The sequence below is a fragment of the Rhinoraja longicauda genome, chromosome 32, assembly GCF_053455715.1.
Source record: "Rhinoraja longicauda isolate Sanriku21f chromosome 32, sRhiLon1.1, whole genome shotgun sequence".
Classification (NCBI taxonomy): Eukaryota; Metazoa; Chordata; class Chondrichthyes; order Rajiformes; family Arhynchobatidae; genus Rhinoraja; species Rhinoraja longicauda.
Window position 1 is genome coordinate 13745878 of NC_135984.1, and position 22893 is coordinate 13768770.

A 22893-nucleotide genomic window follows, 5' to 3' on the forward strand; every position below is an offset into this window, starting at 1 on the left:
GATCTTCCGTTTCCTCCCACATTCCAAAGACGTATCGGTTAATTGGCTTGGTATAAGTGTAAATTGTCCCTGGTGTGTGTAGGCTAGTGTTAATGTGTGAGTATCGCTGGTTGGTGCGGACTCAGTGGGCCGAAGGGTCTGTTTCCGCACTGTATCTCTAAACTAAGCTAAGGAATCTCTTCTAGTTATGCTGATAAAAGATCCTCCAATAATTGCACATAAATAAACCATAATGCCAAAAAAAGGCTTAATATTTCATTTTACAAGTGCTTTCATGAAGAGTTTGCACGGTTTTCTCTGGAGAAAGATAAAACAATTTTCTTTAATGAGAGAATTGGTCTTGTTCTTAGATCCAGAACAGCACGAAGAGAAGAAAAAAGTAAAGCAGGCAGCGGAATGCTGCCGCCAGATCCTGAACTTCGTGAACCAGGCTGTGAAGGAAGCTGAAAATAAGCAGGTGAGTGTTTGAGGTGAGGACTCTATGCATGAATCCTTACCATGCTGCACAGATATGTTGGTTTGAGTGGGGAAGACTCGGCCTCATTGATCCTTGCCTTTTAAACATGGTAGATTTTGTGCTTGTTGAAGGTTTGCACAGTATGTACGTCCTAAGCAAAATACTGCAAAGGACTGAAATCTGAAATAAATGTCTGCTGCCTGCTCTCTGATGACTTCTGGGTGGAGGGGGGGGGGGGAGTGAAGATTCATCAGGTGGAAATCTTCTTTCTTTATCGTTGCACAATATACATGAAAAGTTCTCTCTGTATCAATCCCATATATTAAAGTATATTTCTTGGTTGCAAATGGATTTTTATGAAAGGCACAAATAGTGCACTGATGTCAGATGAGTCCAGCTGCTTTTTCTCTATTCATTGCCACTATTTGCTATCTTTGCATCAGTATCAGCCCTTGGTTTTCATTGACTGGCATCAACATTCACCCAGACAGGTTAAGGGATTGGAAAAAAAAAAAACCAAGGCTTGTCATGTCCAAGACGTGAACAGTAATTCCTCATTCAAAAATTGTTATTTTTTCAAGCTAGATTTCTTTTTATTTCAAATCACATTCTATACCCACCGCTCTCCACCTGTTTTATAACTGGATTATTTGGGCATGCCAGAAACAATATGCACTGAGAGTGGGGTAACTGAGTTAGACAATTGGTTCCAGAACCAAAGGGACATGCTGTGGTAATGTGAGCTTCATAAAGCTTCATGCTTATGAAAGAGCCAATGGCTATCATTGAAACATCAAGGGTAAGAGTTGCGGACATCGGCAAGTCAAAATGCTTTCTGTTCTGTGGATTTTCCCGGTATTTTCTTGTGAAAGTTAATGGGTTATTTTCTTATGTCAGCGGTTGGAAGATTATCAGCGTCGCCTGGACCTGTCTGGCCTGAAGCAGTCAGATTATCCACTGATTGAGGAGTTCCGGGTGAGTGATTTAACGGGAAAAATATCAAAAGACTGGCATTATTAAAGTTCAGATGAGAAATGATTAATAAAACATTGCAGTGACCCATTTTTGCATTTAGCACAATTAATTTTCTGTATCTCCCTATTTAAGAGTCTGGACCTTACAAAACGGATCATGATTCATGAAGGGCCTCTGACTTGGCGGGTGAATAAAGATAAGACAATCGGTGAGTAAAAAGCTCCCTCAGAACATGGTGGCAAATGCAGCTTTTGAAGGTTGAAATCAGTTATATTTGAGAAATGGGACAGAAACCTCTCATCCGTATACTGCTGGAAATTGGTATTGGACATTGTTTCCTGATCAGTCCACCCCAGATACCAGAATCTCTTTTGGAAAGTATTCAGGTGTCAAGTGAAAAATGATTCTTATTACCTTTATTTTGCTGCCATGTTGTAAACTAGAATACTGCATTATTTCTGTCAGACAAATATCTCTGGGGTGTTTGTGGTTTCAGGTATTTTATGAATGTTCCTACTCCATCAATTGGTAGTGGAAGTTTCTGACTTTGATACTTCCTGTACAGGATTTGTACGTCTAGAGTATTTATGTTGCTGAACCTTATCTCTGTATTTACGTGTTTTCATTGTCTTGGGTAGTTCAGTGCAGGGTTCCATCTGTCCAGTATTTACAGAAAAGGAATTGTGCCTCTGTTATAATGTATAGGATTCTTGTTTCGGAGGGGGGTGGTTACAGCTCAGGATCTTATCTGTTGGGTACATACTTATCAATTCTAGTCCTTGTATTTTAAATGGAATTTAGTGTTTGGATTACTCTTTTATGAATTTCAGTCCTTCGGATATTTGTAATAGGTGAGTCTTTCTTGGGTATCAGCAGATCGGATTACTTATTCTCTCAAGTGTTGATGCAGGAATTTGTTTCTAAGCTATTTACAAATTTGATTCTTGCCTGCGATTCATCGTACTGATTCTTATTTTTGCAGTAGTACAAATATCTGACAACTGTAAGCTCTCTACAGTGCAGGGAATCCTGCCTGTCTGGTACTAGTGATAATGGTTCTTTATTTTCTTGGATTTGGTCATTGATGTTGTAGGAGCTGGAGCTTTAACCACAGATCCATAGAGTGCACCTGCACCTTATTGCAGTTTAGGTCATGGGAATTCACACTTGTGGAATCCGCAAATCACCACCATTATATTGCTCTTCCAAAACTTGTGTTGAGGACGAAAAATAACAAAACGCAAAATGGAAAGTAAGCAACAAATTTTGTCAAGGGTTTTCATTGTGGAAAATCACGATGCAAACGTTCGCGCAGGAAGGCAATCCCGACACAGACACAAAATGCTGGAGTAAGTCAGCGAAGCAGGCAGCATCTCTGGAGAGATGGAATGGGGTGACACTTCGGGTTGAGCCCTTCTTAGATTCGACCCGAAACGTCACCTATTCCCTCTCACGTCACCTATTCCCTGCCCCTCCCGCTGAGCTACTCCAGCATTTTGTGTCTATCTTCGGTGTAAACCAGCATCTGCAGTTCCTTCCGAAACATCCCCAAGTACAGAGGTGTGCTTTTTTAATGAGAATGGCAAGTGGATCAATGTGAACGGCCATACTTTGTCAGATGCTGTGTTCAGTGCTCACTGGAGCTAGAAGTTGTTAGGAAAATTGTGGCAGGGCTTCCACCTTGGCTCTGTTCAGAGTTTGCCTATAAGATGTGATCCTGTACATTTCACAAAGCTCTTGGCCTGTGTTGAATCGCTCAACTAACCATAGCTTCAGAAAGAAACTGATTTTTCTCCAAACATTCCCTTGGTATTGGTTTATGAATTGTGTTTCATGGTTTGCAATGTTATTAAACAGTGGCCCTGGGCACTCTGTCCATTTTTCAAGGTGAAGTTGGACTTTGAACTAGATTTAACAGTTTGCCTTTAAATGCTGGATAGCTGCTTCAGCATGGAATCTAACCTTTACTCCCACCTAGAAACATAGCTTCCTGATTAGCTTCCTGAGAATCCTTGCACTTTACTATAATTTTATAATTACACAAAGCAGTCAAGCAGTTCACAATGTGCGTTGCGTTATGGATACTTACTCTATCTGCCCTTTCTTATCTTCATAGATCTCTACACACTGCTGTTGGAAGACATCTTGGTTCTATCTCAGAAACAGGATGAACGGTTGGTGTTGAAGTGTCACAGTAAGAATCTTGCTGCCAATGCTGACACCAAACACACCTTCAGCCCCATCATCAAACTCTCCGCTGTGCTTGTGCGAGAAGTTGCAACAGGTTAGTTGCTTCCAGAATAACAATCAGCTGGTACAGGGTGGAAAGAAATTAAAAATGAGGGAAATTAAAAACCAAGGATGAGGCGATGAAAAGGGTTTCCAGAAGCAATGCATCACAGAGTGCGATATCTTTGTGGATGTTAGTCATTCATCAGCACTGCCCAAGTGGTGTCATATCTTGGCTGCATGCTGTCAGGCAGATGTGACCATGGAATGCCTATTCTCAGTCTGATTGTGAGACTACACTAGTATTCTTTTAAGTGTTGAAGATTACTCTGAGTATGGGGTTTACAGTTAAAGGATTTGATCTGGTAAACAGAAATAGTTTCCTTCTTTGGGTTGTGGGGAGCAACTCACAGCAGAACGAGTTGTTGCCCACAACAAGGGACAGTCTGAAGGGTCTCGACCCGAAACGTCACCCATTCCTTCTCTCCCGAGATGCTGCCTGACCTGCTGAGTTACTCCAGCATTTTGTGAATACAAGGGACAACCAGATCTGTTCTGCTGATGTGAGCAACCACTTGATACAAAGGCTAATAGAAATCTGGATTTCTATCCCTTGAACAACTATGAGGCCTGGGGGTTTGAAATTGCCAGAAAGTTGGTTAACTGCTGGTATTTAAGATAATGGAGATGGGTAGGTAGATCTAATTTGCATATGGATCAGCCATGATAAATTGAATGTTAAGCAGCTGAATGTGTCGGGGCATAGGAGTGTAAGGTTCAGATTTTTGCTACAAAGAAATAGATATTGTGGACTGAGGAATGTTTAGAACTCCTGTTTGTTCACTAACTATCAAGTTTTGCCATTTTCAGATAACAAAGCTTTCTTCGTCATCTCAATGTCAGTTGATGGTGCACAGATCTATGAGCTGGTGGCCCAGACGGTGTCTGAACGGAAAACGTAGGTCCATGTAATATAGTTGGAAACCTGAGATTGCGGTTCAGATTTGTTGACTGGGAATTTGCAGTGAAAGTGCAGAAATGGGATTTGTAGGGAGTATCCATAATTGTATACATATCTCAATAACAGTAACTTCAGGATTCATAAGTGATAGGAGCAGAATCACGCCATTTGGCCCATCAAGTCTATGCCACCATTCAAGCTTGGCTGATTATCATTCTCTCCTATCCCCACTCTTCTGCCTTCTCCCCATAACCTCTAACACCTGTACTAATCAAGAATCAATCTATCTCTGCCTTGAAAATATCCATTATCTTGGCCTCCACAGCCATCTGTGGTAAAGAATTCCACAGATTCACCACCCCCTGACTAAAGAAATTCCTCATCTCCTTAAAGGAACGTCCTTTAATTCAGACGCTATGACCTCTGGTCCTAGACTCTGCCACTAGTGAGTGGCAGAGTCTACTCTTCACAGATTTCACTATTCGGTAAATCTCGTTGAAGTCCCCCATCATCCTTCTAAATTCTAGTGAGTACAGGCCCAGCGCTGTCAAACGCTCATTACATGTTAACCCACTCATTCCTGAATCATTCTTGTAAACCTCCTCTGGAATCCTCTCCAGAGCCAGTACAACCTCGGATATGATGCCCAAAATTGCTCAATTCTCCAAATGCAGCCTGACCAGTGCCTTGTAGAGCCTCAACATTACATCCCTGGTTTTCTATTCTAGACGTAATGAAATTAATGCTAGCATTGTGTTTGCCTTCTTTACCGATTACTCCAAATTTAAAAACAATTTAGAGCTGGAAGCCTAACTGGAGACATGTAAGAAGAAGTATTGAGATCCCTGTGACTTAGAAACCATTTAGGGTGTTTGGTGGAAAGGAACTTTGTAAGTGAGGTCAGGAAAAGTTGAAAGGGGAAGCTCAGTAACCATGTAGAAGAAAGGATTTGTGACCAACTACTCCTTGTGTAGAAACAAGGAACTGCAGATGCTGGTTTTCAGAAATAAGACACAGTGTTGGAGTAACTCAAAGGGTCAGGCTGCGTCTCTTGAAAACATGGATAGGTGACCTTTTGGGTTGGATCTGAAGAAGGTTCCCGACCATTAAGCATTACCTATCCATGTTCACCAGAGATGCTGCCTGACCTGCTGAGTTTAGTTTAGAGATACAGCACAGAAACAGGCCCTTCGGCCCACCGAGTCCGCACTGTGCACTTTGTAACAAATAACAGGCACAAACATTGTTAGCTGTTGGTCTTGTTCCTGTGTTGTATTGTTCCATGTCCTATGTTATATCATTGTTAGACTTTTAGGCTGAATTGCCAGCCCCTTTTACAGAATTGTTTTAGCATTGGAAAAAACATTAAAATGGACAGGAGATGGGAACTATTACAGCAGAATGGCCTCTTCCTGTGCCTTTAAAATCAGTAATTTAAGGCTGAGTCTGAAGTGGGGTTTTGAAAGCCATTTCTCACTGATCTTTCTCTGTTACATTTACAGATGGCAGTATTTAATCACACAGACATCAGGATCGATAAAAGCACCAAGCCATCATGTGGCCCCCGAGCCGCCAGCCACTGAGTAAGTATTTCTCCTGCATTGTGTCATGTTACTGAATGTTAATTAATCAAATACAATTTAAAATATGGAGTTCTCCACCAGTGCCATCCATAAATATTTTGCAGATGATAAACAGATCTGTAACTGTCTTGATCCATGTGGCGATGAAGCTTCTCAATAATCCGAGCTATTTTTATGCAGCTTTGTTAATATTGGGGGGGGGGGGGAGATGAAAAGGTCAGCAGTCTATTTTCGTTCGGGTGTTGGGCTTCGTCCTTTGGCCTAACGGTGTAACAGGGAACAGCTGGATACATTTTGTGGATTTGCACTAATTGGTGCTTGTCAAGAAAGAATGCTGATAATTCCCTTTGCTGTAACTGTATCCACACTGAGAAATCTCATATGGACCCATAACACTCCTCTACCAGAAATCTTTGGGAGAATACATTGTGTTGAGAATATTTGGACTTTGCAACACAGTGTGCAACATATTTGATATATGTCACTGTAAGATGTCATGTTGCATACAATGTCAGTTAGGCCACACTTGGAATATTTGTGTGGTTCTGATCACCACGCTCTAGGAAGGATGTGATTAAGTTGGCGAGCTTGCAGTAATGATTTGCCAGGATTTTGCCTGGATGGATGGCTTGAGTTATCCACAGAGCTTGAAATGGATGGAGTGTAGCAGGCTTAGGGATGAAATGATAGAGGTACACAAAATTATGAAGCTTAGATAAGGTAGATAGCCAGTGTCTATTTCTGAGGGTAGCCAGTCCCTGCCTTTCATACTTTTTTTACTTCTATTAGGTCGCCCCTCATCCTCTGCTCCAGCAAAAACAATCCAAGTTTGTCCAACCTCTCCTTATAGTTAACACAGTCCAATCCAAACAACATCCTAGTGAACCTCTCTTGCACCTTGTCTAAAGCCTCCATGTCATTTCTATGATGTGGGGGCCAGAGCACAATACTCCCAAGTATGATCTAACCAAAGTTTGATGCCACCACAAGGTAACCTCCTGACTTTTTTTAAACTTTATGCCATATGAGTTTTTTACCACTATCCTATTGCACTGCCACTTTCAGGAAGCTAGACTCCAGATCCCTGTGTACATCAATGCTCCTCAGGTTGTTGCCATTTTACTGTATGCATTTGAAGATTGCAATATGTTTGCAGGTGACATCAAAATTGGTGTAATTGTGGAGAATGAAGATCTCCTAAGGTTACAGCAGCATCAAGATCAACTGGGAACAAGGGAATGGCAGAATGAATTTAACACAAACAAGTGTAAAGTGATGCATTTTAGAAAGTTATACCTGCCAGGACTCGGAGTGAATGGCAGGTCCCCGCGGAACGTTACTGAACAGCAAAACCTCGGGGTACAAGTGCACAGTTCCCTGAAAGTGGTGAAGAAGGCATGTGGTATGCCTGCCCTCATCAGCCAACGCATAGGAGTGGGAGATCATGTTATAGTTGTACAAATTAGTAAGTAGGCCATGCTTGGGATATTGTGTGTAGTTCTGGTCACCACACGAGAGGAAAGCTAGAGAAGGTGCAGGACAGCGTCACAGGAAAGTTGCCTGGATTGGAGGGCTTGAGTTTTAAGGAGAGATTGAATTGGCTTGCACGTTTTCGACTGGATCAAAGGAGGCAGGCGTGTGACCCTGTCCAATTTACCAAACCATTCTGCACCCCAACCTACCCTGGGGGACCTTGTCAGAGCTTTGCTACAGTACATGTAGATACCATCCATTATCTCTGTCACTTCAAATTTATGAGACATTCTCCTCCATACAAAGCCATGCTAATTTTCCCAAATAGGTTTATGTTTTTTCAAAAGCAAGTAAATATCATCCCTAAGATTCTTCAATTATTTCCCTACCACATCTTGATGGTCTTGTGCATAAATCGTAAAATGTAACAGACTGGTACATCTAGTAGTTAGAAAGGCGAATGATATTTGGCCTTCATGACGTGTTTGGAAATAGGGAAGTATTGTTATAGAATGTTGATGAGGCCCAACCTGGATGTACTCTGCTCATCATCAGTCCCCATATAGATCTCTGGAATTCTCTTCCCTGGATGGTTTTAGTTTTAGAGGTACAACGCGGAAACAGGCCCTTCGACCCACCGGATCCGCGCCAACCAACGATCCCCGCACACTAACACTTTCCTACACCGAAGACCCACGCAGGTCACAGGGAGAACGTACAACCCACATGTGGAGATACCAAGCTACCTCTTTCAAAAATAACGCTGGCTGTGTGTGGGTGTGCATGTGTGTATGTTTCTTCCCCGCGCCCCAACTCCCCACAAACTAATGTAATGATTGAATATTTAATGCAGGAATGAGCAAGAGGACGAGGAGAATCTGAGCACGGTCCAGCAAGGTGGATCAAGCAAAGCCCCAGCAAGGATATCGAACAGCAGTGATTCAACACAAGGTACCAAAATATAGCAAGGAACAGTATGTTCCCAGGATACTTGAATCAATACACAGCTGTCTATGAGCGTGACTTGTGAATCAGTGGCACTTATTTATGAGAATGTTATTTAGATTGCTTTTCTAGGTGTTTTATGGGAGTGATTTGCATGTTTGATATGCTTCCATCTGTAGATCGTCATTCAGTTTGGAAATGGCTCTATTCTTTTATTTCTAGATTTCCCGACATTCTCTATTAAAAAAATTGTCATTTTCAAAGGGCGAGAAAAAATGTGAGCTGCTTGTATAATTATGGCTTCAAATAAACCCAAAGCGAGTGATGTTTCAAAGGTCATCCTGTTCATCTGTATCTTGTCTAATTAAATGCCCATGCAATCTTCTGCAGTTGTATGGACACGTGCTTCCCTCGAGTCAAGGGGAATTCTTGATTCTTGATTAGTACAGGTGTCTGAGGTTATGGGGAGAAGGCAGGAGAATGGGGTTAGGAGGGAAAGATAGATCAGCCATGATTGAATGGCGGAGTAGACTTGATGGGTCGAATGGCGTAATTCTACTCCCATTCCTTACGATCTTAAATGGTCATCAGGAACACAGGCAAAATAAACCTCATGCATGGTCTGAGCAATCGATCTCTGTCACAGGTAAAGAGATTGATGACCCGCTGGCAGCGAATATCTCAGCGAACAACAAACAGAAACATAGTGCGATCATCCCCACGCAGGACACAGAGGAGCAACCCAGGTACATACAGGACTACAACAACTTCCGAAGACCGACTGCAGGGCGGCCCCCTTACAGAAGCACTGAGTTGCACTATTCAAGTCGGGCTCGGGGTTCAATGTCATCATTCGCTTACTCAAGAGCTGAGGCTGCACTAATAAACTGTAAGTAAACACTCTCTATCAACTCGAGCTGTGGGTATGATAAGGGGAAATGACTATTTCGTCACAGTGGTCCATCTCGGCCTTTGCCGTGGTGCGACATACAGGGGTCTCAATTCTGACATTTGCTGACATTTTTCAGCAAGGGATTCTTTCAGACTGATTTGTCCTCTGCCAATTCTCAACCACAGTTGCCCATTGTCAGACCGGCAGATATTTAAACGTAAATAATGCTTGCAAATGAAAATGTTTCTTGATTACTGCAAAGCTCCTAAGCATTTGATTCACTGCAGCCTTCTCTCCATCTCTTTAGTTTACTCTTTGAAGCGATTGCTGTCGACTCATGTGATGGGTTTGGAAGATGATGCCAGTGATGGGGCACCTATTCGGCACCTTCCAGAAGATGCCAGTTTACTGCCGTCACTAAAGCAGGGGACTGATGGGCCATCCAACAGCACGACGTGTTGTCAAGGTGGGGCACCCAACAAGGCACTGCAGCATCAGCTGGAGATAGCCAATGGGACACTGGAAGAAGTAGAGGCTGTCACAAGAATTAGTGAAAGGACTAAACTTCCCCGTCAGTTCACACTGGAAACGGGTCACAGCGAACGTATCCCAACTGAAGGACGTGGACCAGACTTGGTAGCTGACGATGGTGGAGATAGGTTCTACGACGCCCCAGAAAATCACGCGGATGAGCATCGATTACAAGGGAACAGTCCAAATCCAAATAGAGAAGAGGAGGCAAAGTCACAAGCCCGTTCATCAGGTTGGTTATGAGCACGAACTGCTTGCACAACTGGTGTCCATTCTCCAAGGAAATGTGTTCCCAACAGGGATTTTGCCTGAAGATAGACACAAAAAGCTGGAGTACTCAGCGGGTCAGGCAGCATCTCTGGAGAAAAGGAATAGGTGACATTTCGAGTTGAGACTCTTCTGTCAAGTTTAAAATTTGTCCTCCTTTTTGAGTTCTTGAGACTAATTACTAAGTGGTCTTCTACACCATGCGTGCATTGTTGAGTAGTCTTGACTTCCCACAAGAGTTGAGTAGTTACGTCACTTAAAATAATGTATTGGTTTGGGTAGTTATTAAGAGAGACTCTGGGTTCTGTCCTGTTTTATTTGTAAGAAACATGTTTCAGCCTGAGATCTTCAAGAGGTATCACTAACTTTTATTAAAATCTTTGTTCACTTTGGCAGGGAACTTTATAACCCTGGATGAATGTCCACGGACAGAAGGAAGCTCCACTGATGAAGTAGAAATGTCTACGCATCCATCTGATTATTCCGTGGATTGTCTCACCCAAAGCACAGAGGCGAGGGAAAGCAACAGTGCAACGGATCCTTGCAATGCAGAAGGCCCAGAGGCAGGAATTAGACAGCTGCTTCCTACATCACATGTGCGCAACCAAATCCTCCAATTCATGCATAATATCGAGTCTGATCTGAAATATTTTAAGGTAATATGCGTATTGAGATCTATCCAGTCACCATAGCCTGATCTTTAGTGTTGTATTCAATGGTGAATTTTCTTTGTCAGCGTGATTTGGAAAAATTAGGAGGAGAAAAAATGTGGGTGGTTATAATCTCTCTGGGATGGCTGACCTTTCGCATCGGAATCCTTCTCCAGACTTCAGTGTTTTGCGTGATATAGTCTCCAGATAGAGCAGCTCTAAGCATGTAATCAGAGTTGCTTTTTCCTGAACTTAAGTTCACCACCAGTTTCCTTTCTATTGTTAAAGTAACAAAATGAAATCTTTGACATTTCCTGGTAACGATGAAAATGGCTGCTTGAAATTGAGAATTTGAGCAAACTCAGAGATCATGGGATCTGGTAATGTATGTGTGCCTTATCCTCACCGAGTTGCACACTGTAAGAGAATGGGTAAAGGTAAAAATGTTCACAAGGTTGAAGTTAATTGAAGAGCTTTAGTGAATACTATCTCTCATTTCAAATGGTCAGTAATCCAGGAGCAGACTTGCTGACCTGTTCCTTAGTGTTGACAGGAGGTTGAAATAAAAAGCGAAATTAAGCTGTAGTCTTTAGCCTTGCCTACTAACTGAAGGCAATTTTTGTGTCTAAACCTATTCTTTCACTGCTCATTTCAGGAGGTGGAGCTGGAATGGAATAGTCAGCATGTCCTGGAGTTCTCAGCTTCACATGAGCCAACAGGCAAGTGTCTGATTACATTGTCATGTTTACTGCCATTTTGCTCAGACTCGTACAGCAGGCCCTCAACAGAAAGCAGTCTGGCGGCAGTCTGCACAGTTTGTGTAGCGGGGATACTTTGTCACCATGTGCTACTATAATTGTCTTGCTTCACGAACCATTCCTTTAAATTAGAAAATTACGCCTGTCATTTTGGCAGGAAAACCAGGGAATTACTTAAAACCAATAAAACTGCAGATGTTGGTATCTGAAACAAAACAAATACTGGAAGAACTCAGCCTCTTCACGCAAGATTTTTGGAAAGAGAAACCAGTTATGTTTTGGGTCAAGGACCATTCCCAGGGAATTATAGTCCTGTTAGACTTTATTTTAAAATTAAGAACCAGATAGCTGAACACTGAAAATGATAATAACTGATAAATGTAAGATTTTTGTTTGGGGGTGACAGAAGTCGTTGAGGGGAAATGTCCACGAATGTTTTCTTCTCCAGTCTTGACATCATGACTAAAGAATAAGTCATTCAATCCAACCAGTCCATTTTGGTAATTATATTCCACTTAACCCTCTTCCTGCGTTTTCTCATCTAACCTACTTTTCCCATCTCCCTCTGCTAATCCAGCCACTTCTGAAATAAGAGTTCTATTTCTTACCACTCTGGTAAATACATTTCTTCTGAATTCAGATTTCTTGGTGATTATTTTACTTAAACGATCTCTAGTTATACTTTTCCCCACAAGTGGAAACATGCTTTCCATAATTTCCATCTGTTTTATTTTAAATTTTACAGCCCTTTCTCTGTCCTTTAATTATCTCGAGAAGAGGAAGCCAGCATGTTCTCCCAAGGGTGATATGTATATTCTAGCATTTTTATTATCACCCTTGTAAATTTTCTCATTTGCCTCTGCATCCTTTTGGGTAACATAAGATCCAGAACTATACAAAATACTTCAGTGTGGTCTGAACAAAGTTCGATATAGATCTAGCATACCTTTCCTATTTTTCACTCTGTCACTCAAAGAATTACATCTTCATTCTTGGCTTTGACAATGACCTTGCTTATCCGTAGCACAACTTTGAATGACCTCAAAGGATAGATAGTTATTTCTGAAAAAGTAGACTCCGTGGATTCCAAGGTTGTATGTTGATTCAATTATTGACAAGGGCAAAAAGACTCGCAGGATGCCGGAGAACTGGATGCGAGGGTAGAGATTATTCTGCAGCCGCCTTTGCCTTGGGTCAGATCATATTTGCAGTATTGTGAGCAGCTCTGGGCATTGTGCTTTTGAAAGGGTCTATTGACTTTGGAGTGAGTGCAATGGAGATTTTGAAGAATGATGCTTGAATATCAGGGATTAAGTTATCAGTAGAGGGCACTCCAACCATGATAACCTTCACTGATAACGAGTGATGGAGTTATAAACAAAGATTGGATGGGCTTTATTGTAGGAGAATGAGGGGTGATCTTGCATCTCTTGCAAATTATGAGGGATATAGGTAGAATGGATTATCAGTCATTTCCCCCAGGATAAGGGGAACTAGAACCAGAGGGCACAGCTTTAAGGTGAGAGTGTAAAAATGTAAAGAAGATCTGAAGGATAAGTTTTTCTTTACAGAGACTGGTTGTTATCTGAAACAAGATGTCAGAAAAGGCGATGGAAGCAGATCCAATTACAATGTTTAAATGGCATTTGGACAGGTACTTAGGGTCGGCATACAGGCATAATTTAGGCAAATAGGATTAGCATAGAAACACATCACTGGCATGAACCATAAGATTGTGGTTTTTGATATTAAGGATCCACACAACATTTGTTGCAAGCAATAACAATGTGAATTATGGTTGATGTATTAAACCCAAGGTTTCTGGGATCTAAGTTTCACAAACGATGTTTGAAGCGTTCTACGGGCAGCAATTGTTGATTTGCCAATTGTTGATCTTAAAACACAAGATCGATTGCTGCCTGACATCTAGAGGTAACAACAGATAAAGAAAATATGGGATCAGTTGTGATACACTGAATGACATAATAGGTATAAGGGGCTGTGTCCCACTCCCAAGTAATCCATCTGCTTACACATCGTGCATTTAATGCATGGCGATGCAACAAAGTTACTTGAGGGGGTTTGGTTTGGAAATCTTAAAGAATGAAAGATTAAAAGGCAGTAGTAAACAGATTGTCGGTTCCACTCTCAACCAATCTGCTTACGTTTATTATGCATTTAATACATGGCAATGCAACAAAGTTAATTCAGAGGGTAGACACGAAATGTTGTGGGTCAGGCAGCATCTCTGGAGAAAAGGAAGAGGTGTCATTTCGGATCGAGACCCTTCAGACAGAATCAGGGGAGAAAGTTTTGGTTTGGAAATGTAATAAAAGGCAAATGTAAACTATCTCACCTCAACCAATCCCTCTGCTTACGTTTAGCGTGCATTTAATACATGGCAATACAGCAAAGTTAATTGAAAGGGTTTTTATTTGGAAATGTTTTTTAAAATGGTTATAAAGGAGCAAAGGTACACAGGGCGGCACGGTAGCGCAGCGGTAGAGTTGCTGCTTTACAGCGAATGCAGCGCCGGAGACACAGGTTCGATCCTGACTACGGGTGCTGCACTGTAAGGAGTTTGTACGTTCTCCCCGTGACCTGCGTGGGTTTTCTCCGAGATCTTCGGTTTCCTCCCACACTCCAAAGACGTACAGGTATGTAGGTTAATTGGCTGGGTAAATGTAAAAATTGTCCCTAGTGGGTGTAGGATAGTGTTAATGTACGGGGATCACTGGGCGGCACGGACTTGGAGGGCCGAAAAGGCCTGTTTCCGGCTGTAGATATATGATATGATATGATATTCCTGTCTTTGTGTTCTTATGTTGAGAGAGATTTTCCCCACGTTTCTTTTGCCTGAAATGTCCTGTGAATTATTACTTTCCCCATTGGAAAGATCAGGAGCAAATCTTGCAATGTAAAATCCACTGTGAACTGTGCAGCAGCCCTGTTAATGCAAACAGGCCCAGTTTCAGTGTGTCTGTGGACCCAATAAATGAACAGAGCTGTAATCAATACAGGGAGGAAACATGATTGGAGCATGCTAATTTATTGGATGATAGATGGAGTCACTAAAATTAATTCTGAAAGTTTTTTTCATCAAAAGGATAATGGAATCGTGGAATACATTGAGATTGAGTAAATTGAACAGAATGGATGGATCAAATGATGGGTTTGGGGAAATGGGGAGAAGGGGCAAGTGAGCATGAACTGCATTATGGGTTGTGTGTGAAACAATCTCTCTGCTTTGTTTACAGGAGACAGTTAATGGAGTTTGTTCAAAAGTGGAATCAAGCCAGGCTTGGTGATGGAACATATGGGTGCTTGGAGATGACCCCTTGAAGCTCCTGCTAGCTCTGGACTTTAGAGACATTTGTGGAACTGATTGATTGTTCAAATGCCGCTGATTTCTGGGTCATTTTTGGGATGGTGTATCAGTGAGTCCTGCCTGTATTGGTGTGTCTTGCCAGTTATGGGTGCATCCCAGATTGGTTGATGGAATCACCCTCCCACTTGTGCACACATCTCTTTCAATTATAGAACTGATCTTGCTCTCCACATCTCTAAAAACCAAATGTACAGAAATTCAGCAGAAAATCAGCTTAGAGTTTGATGAAATCGAGATGTATTTATTTGTATTCACTTGCTATGATAAATGCAATTGTTTTGTTATAATTTTTATTTTCATAGCCTGTTTTAAGCTGATTTGCAGATGAAGATTAAGATCTGGTGAATGCATGGAGCCCACGTGCTGGGTTCCAGTAATGGGGACAGTGGAATAGACAGCTGGGGGGTAATGGAGAGTTACCATGTAATCAGGGTAAGAGAGTTATTATACTGCTGGGGTATGTGTGTGTGAAAAGGCTAGAGAGAGAAAAAAATAGTGTGTTTGTATCTGTGTGTGTCTTACTGTACTGATGGTGTATGCAAGAGTAACTACACGGGAGGTGAGAGAAGATTAGTTACTCCATTAGGTAAGAGGGTTAATGCACAGGGAGAGAGAGGGTGAGATGCTTCATGGGGTGAGTCAGTTACTAGACTTCTGGAATTTGAGTGAATGTGAGAGAGCAAGCGAGCGAGCTAGTGCTCGGTATGTGAGAGAGAGAGACACACAGCTAGTGCACAGAGAATGCAAGGGAGAGCAGGTGCATGGTGTGAGAGAGAGATGGAGCAAGCAGAGTTTACACGAGAGAGAGAGAGAGTTAGTGCACAGACTGCAAGACTGACAGCACAGCTGGGCTGTGAGAAAAGGTGTGTTATTACACAGTTCATTACTACAGCAAAGCTCTTGGTAGCTCAGCTAGATTCAAGATCCACATTATATCTGCTGTTATTATCCTGATCAGATGTAGAATCAGGGTTGTGGACCAAAGCTGCTTTGTAGCAAAACCTCCACTCAGAGCAAAGTACCAGGTGCAGGGACAGGGTGGTGTTTCTCTGCCGGAGAGCCACTACCTCTCGAACTTGTCTTTACTCTGGGCATGCAGTGTGTTTGCAACATACACGTTCTTATTCTTTGTACTCTAAGTACTTGGCAAACACATTCACCCCTCACATCCACACATCGCCAGGGCTGTCGGGTCTTATTTTTTTCCAGATGCTTATCTCTCACTGATACTGTGGTTTTGGAACAATTTGATCACAAAATAGCAGAGCAGGCTTCTGACACGAGGTGTTGGAAATGTTGATGTTGTGGGCACTTGGTCTGGCCAATTCTGCACTGCCAGAATTGTGTTTATATAATCGATTGATTTGCATTTAGAGCATCACCTCCCAGGATTAGTTTCTCCACAGCACAAATAACCCCTCCTTTCAATCATGTGGCTTCCTATATTCCATTTGGCAGAAACAGCAGCTGTGACCAAATCTACCTGGTAGCTGCTATTTCCACAGACCTGCCATGTCCTTCTCTTAATTCCTGTCCCATTCAATATCAACCCTGATCTCAGTGTTACACAGGGCTCGAGGGAGAAACTTAATTTTGGCAAGCCCATCAGGTGTGAATAACTGGAAATTACTGTCACCTAGTTCTTGCTGTTTTGGTACTGATGGTAAAGTGAACACAAAATCTGTTAACAAGACACAAGACACCCTCCTGGTCGATATCAGTTCTAACTCTGACTAAAGCAGATACTTCAGACTCTCCAATACATTTCCTTGCACCACTCTTGCTTCTGAGATGATGCTGATTTGGTGTGAGTGCATGTCCTAACTTTACCTATTGCCCTGATGTGTACAGATCTGCTCTAGCTCCTCTTGTTGCCCTGTACATCAGCCTGCGCAACACACTAACCCTGCTGCCTCCCCTAATCTATAGTTTTATTTGTCTCAAGTTTATGACATATTTCAATTGGTTTTATCTAACTTTGTAAAATAGCATCTCGTTTAAGATTTAGCAATGATATTATGTTACTTGAAAAAAAAACAAATATAATTCTGTTTCTGGGATCTGGGTTTTAAAGAAATATTTCATTATAATTAAATTGTTTCAGTATAATTAAAAAGCTGTGGCGGAAAGATTTGCTTTTGTTGTTTTTGACCTATTATGTGTTTGACTACTTGCTCAAAGCTATGTAGACACAAGGAACTGTTGATGCTGGTTTATAAAAAGGACTCAAAGTACTGGAGTAACTTAGCAGATTAGGCACCATCTATAGAGAACATAGATGGATCATGTTTCTGATTAGGACCCTACAAATCTAGAAATATCCCAACCTGAAATGTTGCCTGTCTGTATTCCCTAGAGATGGAACAATGGCTAAGCTAGTCAAGGTATGGATATTGCATTCCAGGCGATAAAACATTGCCTCCCTAGTTTTGTAAAATAGCTTCCTGTCTCCCTATGGAATGTGTTTGTCAGACACCAAATCCACCTGGGGCACAGATTCTTGGGAGAGAACTGGATCCAGTTGCCCCACAAGTCCGGCTAGCACTGATTCAATGGGATTAGGTGCAAGAAACAAACTGGAGGATGAGTTCCACGGGCACCAACATTTTTACTGTGCTAAGCTTTGGCAATGATTGTGTTGCTGCAAGTGCCAGAATTTGAGGCATTTTTCCTCAATCTAGTCATTACTTTGGAATGTGCCATAGACATGAAAGATTGATTTGAATCAAAATGATTTTAGTATGTCCTTGGAGCTGCAGTAACCTTTACATGGTGCAAATTGAAGGTATTTATTCACAAAATGCTGGAGTAACTCAGCAGGTCAGGCAGCATCTCAGGAGAGAAGGAATGGGTGACGTTTCGGGTTGAGACTCTTCTTCAGTCTGAAGAAGAGTAAAGAGAGATCACCTAGGAAGAAGAATATCAGGTATGTGGGGGGAAGGGGTTGCAAGGCATAACTGTCCATGGAGCAAAGATCTTAATTTTTGATTTGTTGTTAAGCTTTGAGCTCAAGATGGTTTGAATCAGAATGACCCTCAGTTCGATTGACAATAAATCTTTTATTTCAATGTTTGTTACCCTACACACAACAGTTCAAAAGTTGAAATCCTAAAACATACACCAACAAGTCCTGGGTGTTTATCAGGATAAAGAGTAAGTTCCAACTTTGTAAAAATGCATTATACAGTCCAGATATTACAGTATTTCACTACAAAAGCATTATTTAATTAAATAAAATTGATCCCAAAAAATATGAAATTGCAGTTGTTTGTTTAATTCTGGTCAATCCCACTGTAATCTTGCTCCCAAGTCTGGCTGCTCCATCTCTGCTACAGTTTCAGGTTTTGTGTGTTTACCAATAACCAACTAATGATCTGAGTGATCACCAAAAGCTGAGGCAGTATGGTTGGCTCACTGGAAGCACTTAGAGCTACGGAGAGAAAGGGAGAAGTATAGGAGAGTTAAGTCAGTCAAGTTAAACTAGCAACTTTCTGTCATGCCGAGGTGGGCCTTTCTGTTTAATGAGTAGCCCCAGCAGTTCGATCACACTTGCAGGATTAACATTGCATTGGTACCACTGGTGGTAGTGTCATTGTATTACATTTGTCAGTGTCGTCATCTTAATATCATGGCGTTTTAATCACATTTCTGTCACCATACTGGGACTTGCAGCCTTGCTATAGCAATGCCATAATTTGTTTTTAGTTTAAAAAAAATGTATTTTCCAAAAAACTTAGGGTGTGGGCATGGACTACAAAGGCCAGCACTTAATTGGGCATCTCTAATCACCCTTGATGGAGAAAATAGTGCAGAACCATCACATGTACCTATCTGGTGAAAGATGGGAAGAATTTTTCAGGACAGTGCATGAGTTGGAAAAGTGCCAGCACCTGGTCCTCTACACTTGTGCTATTTTTGGAGGTTGCAGGTTTGGATCTAGGTATTTATAAATATCAGATGCAAACCTCGAAGATACAAACCTTGCTCCTAAGAATCCCACTCCTATCATGGGCCAGCATTAACAAGGTGCCAGTTCCAAGCTCCATCTTGCAGGCTGACACTAAATCTTGGTTCTGGTGCTTACTGTTTGTTTTGCTTGCAATGGGACCAGGCGTTTGGGGAAATTGTCCTGAACCCCATTCTCAGCCAATGCCTGTACCACTGAATACAGGATAGGCTCTGGGAGATGGCAGGTCCCAGAACTTTAACCATTCTGGGTATTGTGGAATTCTCTGTGGCTTACCTCGGCAGTGCTTTCCATCCCAGTGCAAGACTCCAGTGATGCAACTACACACAGCCTGCTCTCCAAGACTTGTACAAATCTGTTCACAACCGCCATTGTCCACTTCACACCAATCGGCTGCTGCAGAAACAGAGGTAGAGCCAATGATGTCAGTTTTTTTGCCACACCGTCAACAACTTCCTTCACATTTACCCAAATGGATCGGGGAGATGCACAGAGTCTCTTGCCCAGAATAAGTGCAAACAAGAATCAGAGGATAGAGGTTTAAGGTGAAGGGGGGAAAGATTTAATAAGGATCTGAGGGGTAACCTTTTCACACGAAGGGTGGTGGGTGTCTGGAACAAACTACCAGAGGAGGTAGTTGAGGCAGGGACCATTGCAACGTTTAAGAAACAATTTGGCAGGTTTAGAGGGATATGGGCCAAACACAAGCAGATGGGAACGAGTGGGAGTTGTAGATGGGACATGTTGGTCAGTGTGGGCAAGTTGGGCTGAAGAGCATGTTTCCAAGCTGTATGACTCTGGTCAAGATCAATCATCCTCCATCTTATCACTCTCACCAACCTCAACACAGGCATGGGATAGATAGCCCCATTATCAGAAGGCAATGCCCAGAACCTGATATTCAACCCACAAGAGGCCAAAAGCACGATATTGTACTTATAACATGGTTCCCCATTTCTGCCGTTGGGATAGTTAAATCATTGATTATACTTTCATTATTCCCTGAATCATCAAATCCATTATGTTGTTGGATAACTTTGCACTTCGTAAATCTGAGCCAATCAAAATCTTTGCCACACAATCACTCATCGTTGCTGTTCCACATTGTCTCCCAATCCACTTGTTTAAATCCTTCCGTAGCTTGGTCTCTCCTGCCACTCCTGTATTGTGCTACAGCCATACAACTTTAGTGCAGCCTAGTGGCACAGTCGGCAGAGCTAATGCCTCTCGGCTCCAGAGACCTGGGTTCCATCTGACAACAGGGGTTTTCTGTGTGGAGTTCGTATGTTCTCCCTGTGACAGCGTGGGTTTCTCCCAGGTGCTCCAGTTTCATCCCACATCTAACGACGTGCGTTAATTGGCTACTAAAATTGCCCCCTAATGTGTAGGGAGTGCATGAGAAAGTGGGATAACATAGAACTAGTGTGAACAGGTGATCGATGGTCAGTGTGGACTCGGTCAGCTGAAGGTTCTGTGCTGTGTCTCTAAATCATATCTTCAGTTCTGGACCCTCAGTTATAATTGTTCTACTAATAGTGTCCTTGCTCACAGTACATCATGGCCCTAGCTCTGGAACTCCCTCCCTCCCTCAGGCTCTATTAAAATCCTCTTTAAATAAAATCTTGATAAACTGACATATATCCAAGTTTCAGTATCACAATTTGTTTAATGGTGCCCTGGGCTGTCTTCTCTCATGGTGGTTGATGGTGATATCCTGAGTGTCCTACTTACAGTTTCAAGCCTTCAATGGAAGGATTGTAACAACTACTCATCTGGCACTCACTGTGGGTCTGTACACAGCTTCCCCTCTGGCATACAAGATCCATGGATAGGTCTCTGCCTGAAGAGTTGATCAGGTACAGGAGACCACATGAAAGGTGGGTCAGCAGTTTTGTGCCAAACTACCAGCAACTCCCTCTGTAGCTTCTCACTCTCTTAGTTCATCTCTCTGCAACCTGCTGTGTCTTTTTCTCGTTTGTTGCTGAAAGATTTAATAGGAACCTGAGGGGTAACTTTTTTTTTACGCAAATGGTGGTGGGTGTATGGAAGGAGCTGCCGGAGGAGGTAGTTGAGGCAGGTACTATCAACGTTTAAAAGACATTTGGACAGATGCATGGACAGGATAGGTTTAGAGGGATGTGGGCCAAGCAAGGGCAGATGTGACTCGTGTAGGTGGGGCATGTTGGTCAGCATGGGCAAGTTGGTTCAAAGACCTTGTTTCCGCTCTATGACTGTATCCTTTAAGTTGAGGATATTTCATACTCAAAACATCAGAAACTTTGCAAATGGCCGCAACCACAGAATACACATCCCCAGCCATGCAACTAACCTCTTCTCCTGATGGGTCCAACCGAGAGGATCTGCTCTTTTGCGAGTTGTCCGTTGTCTGCAAGTCTCCTGCTGTTGGTGGGGCAAGTCTGCAGGAACCAGGAGTGAAAGATTTAGTCTTTGGGTCTGAAACCTCTGCCAGCAGAAACTTAGCAAACAGAGCAGAAACTGCTAAAAGTCTAAAGTGAACTCTTGCTGTGCTTGACCTCATGAGTACTTTGGACATGGTGTTAAAGGGATTATGAAGTGTCATTCCTTTTCAACATATGATATCTTACACTACTGTATTATTCTGCCACGCGATTGCATCAGACACACTACAAACTGACTCGCCAAAGTTACTGCAGCCGTGTTTCTTAACTGTTCTGTCCCCCTTTCAAACTTTAAAGTATGACCAGGATAGAGAACTCAATGTATGAAGCATTGCTGGGTGTACGAGGAAGGAGTACATTCTCACTTACACAATGTTGACTGAAGGGTTGCAACAAGCAGCTGCAGGATTTTAGGGTTGAGCAATAAAAGGATGAGCAACAAGAGCTGCCTTTGTCTATAATTCCATCATCCCTACAATTAATCAAACACAGGCACCTCATGTTTGTGTAGGTGGCAGTAAATGAGCAGCTTCTCCTATGTATTCCCTTACTGGTATAGTGTGGAATACACAGGGTTTGAAGTATGTGTAGGAAGGAACTGCACATGCTGGTTTACACCAAAGACAGACACAAAATGCTGGAGTAACTCAACTGGACAGGCAGCATCTCTGGAGAGAAGGAATGGGTGACGTTTCAAGTCGAGACCCTTCAGTCGGAAGAAGGGTCTCGAACCGAAACGTTACCCATTCCTTCTCTCCGGGGTTTGAAGAATGCCAGGTGTCACTGACGGTCGGAGTTTGGTGTGATTGAATGTCGCTTTTACTCACAACTCTGCAGTTATTGATATTTGCATCACACAACGACACATCACAGTGTAGATGAATCTTGTCATAATCCCCAATAAACTTGAACACAACGATGTGGAAGCGGCAGGTGAGAGACACGCCATTCTCCTCCATCGCTATGGTGCTGTCCTTTGAGTTTGGACACCTGCTCAAAGCAAGAACAGAGAGATAATTACTGTGGATAATAAGGTCAGACATGGCCAATGTGGTGGAGGGAGTGAAGATCTGGAATCACGATCTGCACCGGGTGGGACACGAGTCTAGCTGTTCCCCCAAAGGGAATGCGATGGAACCTGGAGCCACCTTCTCTCAGCACTGGTGAGAGGAATCAATAGGCATAATCTTACAGGCAGAATGCACATCCTTGGTGGGTGTGAAGGAGCATCTCCAAACAAATAACCATGGTGGTCCGATGGACGAGAAGGGTCAGCAAGTATGAGACTGTGGGAAGACCCCTGTTCATAGATGGCAGTGAAAATCTGCCTTGACAGAAAGCAGAGTCCGATTCAGGGAAAAGCGAGCATCAGGCAAGACCAGCAGAAGAATTGCTGG

At 42.5% G+C, this 22893-nt stretch overlaps 2 protein-coding genes across 6 annotated transcripts in view; one reads left to right on the forward strand and one right to left on the reverse strand.

The window, feature by feature from the left end:
- The window catches only part of LOC144608770 (rho guanine nucleotide exchange factor 12-like), a 93215-nt gene extending 74866 nt beyond the window's left edge, over positions 1 to 18349 (forward strand). For all 5 annotated transcript variants that reach the window (XM_078426852.1, XM_078426853.1, XM_078426854.1 and 2 more), the window contains 12 exons: positions 351 to 457; positions 1355 to 1432; positions 1565 to 1640; positions 3549 to 3716; positions 4532 to 4619; positions 6125 to 6205; positions 8532 to 8629; positions 9270 to 9512; positions 9823 to 10278; positions 10710 to 10969; positions 11619 to 11682; positions 14979 to 18349. In XM_078426852.1, the coding sequence (XP_078282978.1) occupies positions 351 to 457; positions 1355 to 1432; positions 1565 to 1640; positions 3549 to 3716; positions 4532 to 4619; positions 6125 to 6205; positions 8532 to 8629; positions 9270 to 9512; positions 9823 to 10278; positions 10710 to 10969; positions 11619 to 11682; positions 14979 to 14989 (1730 nt within the window). In that variant the 3' untranslated portion in view covers positions 14990 to 18349. The remainder of the gene's footprint in view (positions 1 to 350; positions 458 to 1354; positions 1433 to 1564; positions 1641 to 3548; positions 3717 to 4531; positions 4620 to 6124; positions 6206 to 8531; positions 8630 to 9269; positions 9513 to 9822; positions 10279 to 10709; positions 10970 to 11618; positions 11683 to 14978) is intronic.
- Positions 18190 to 22893, reverse strand: part of tecta (tectorin alpha) — a 49951-nt gene continuing 45247 nt past the window's right edge. The window contains exons 21-24 of the mRNA XM_078426851.1: positions 22324 to 22486; positions 21406 to 21493; positions 19353 to 19472; positions 18190 to 18539 (exon numbers count right to left, since the gene is read on the reverse strand). Of these exons, the coding sequence (XP_078282977.1) occupies positions 18439 to 18539; positions 19353 to 19472; positions 21406 to 21493; positions 22324 to 22486 (472 nt within the window). The 3' untranslated portion in view covers positions 18190 to 18438. The remainder of the gene's footprint in view (positions 18540 to 19352; positions 19473 to 21405; positions 21494 to 22323; positions 22487 to 22893) is intronic.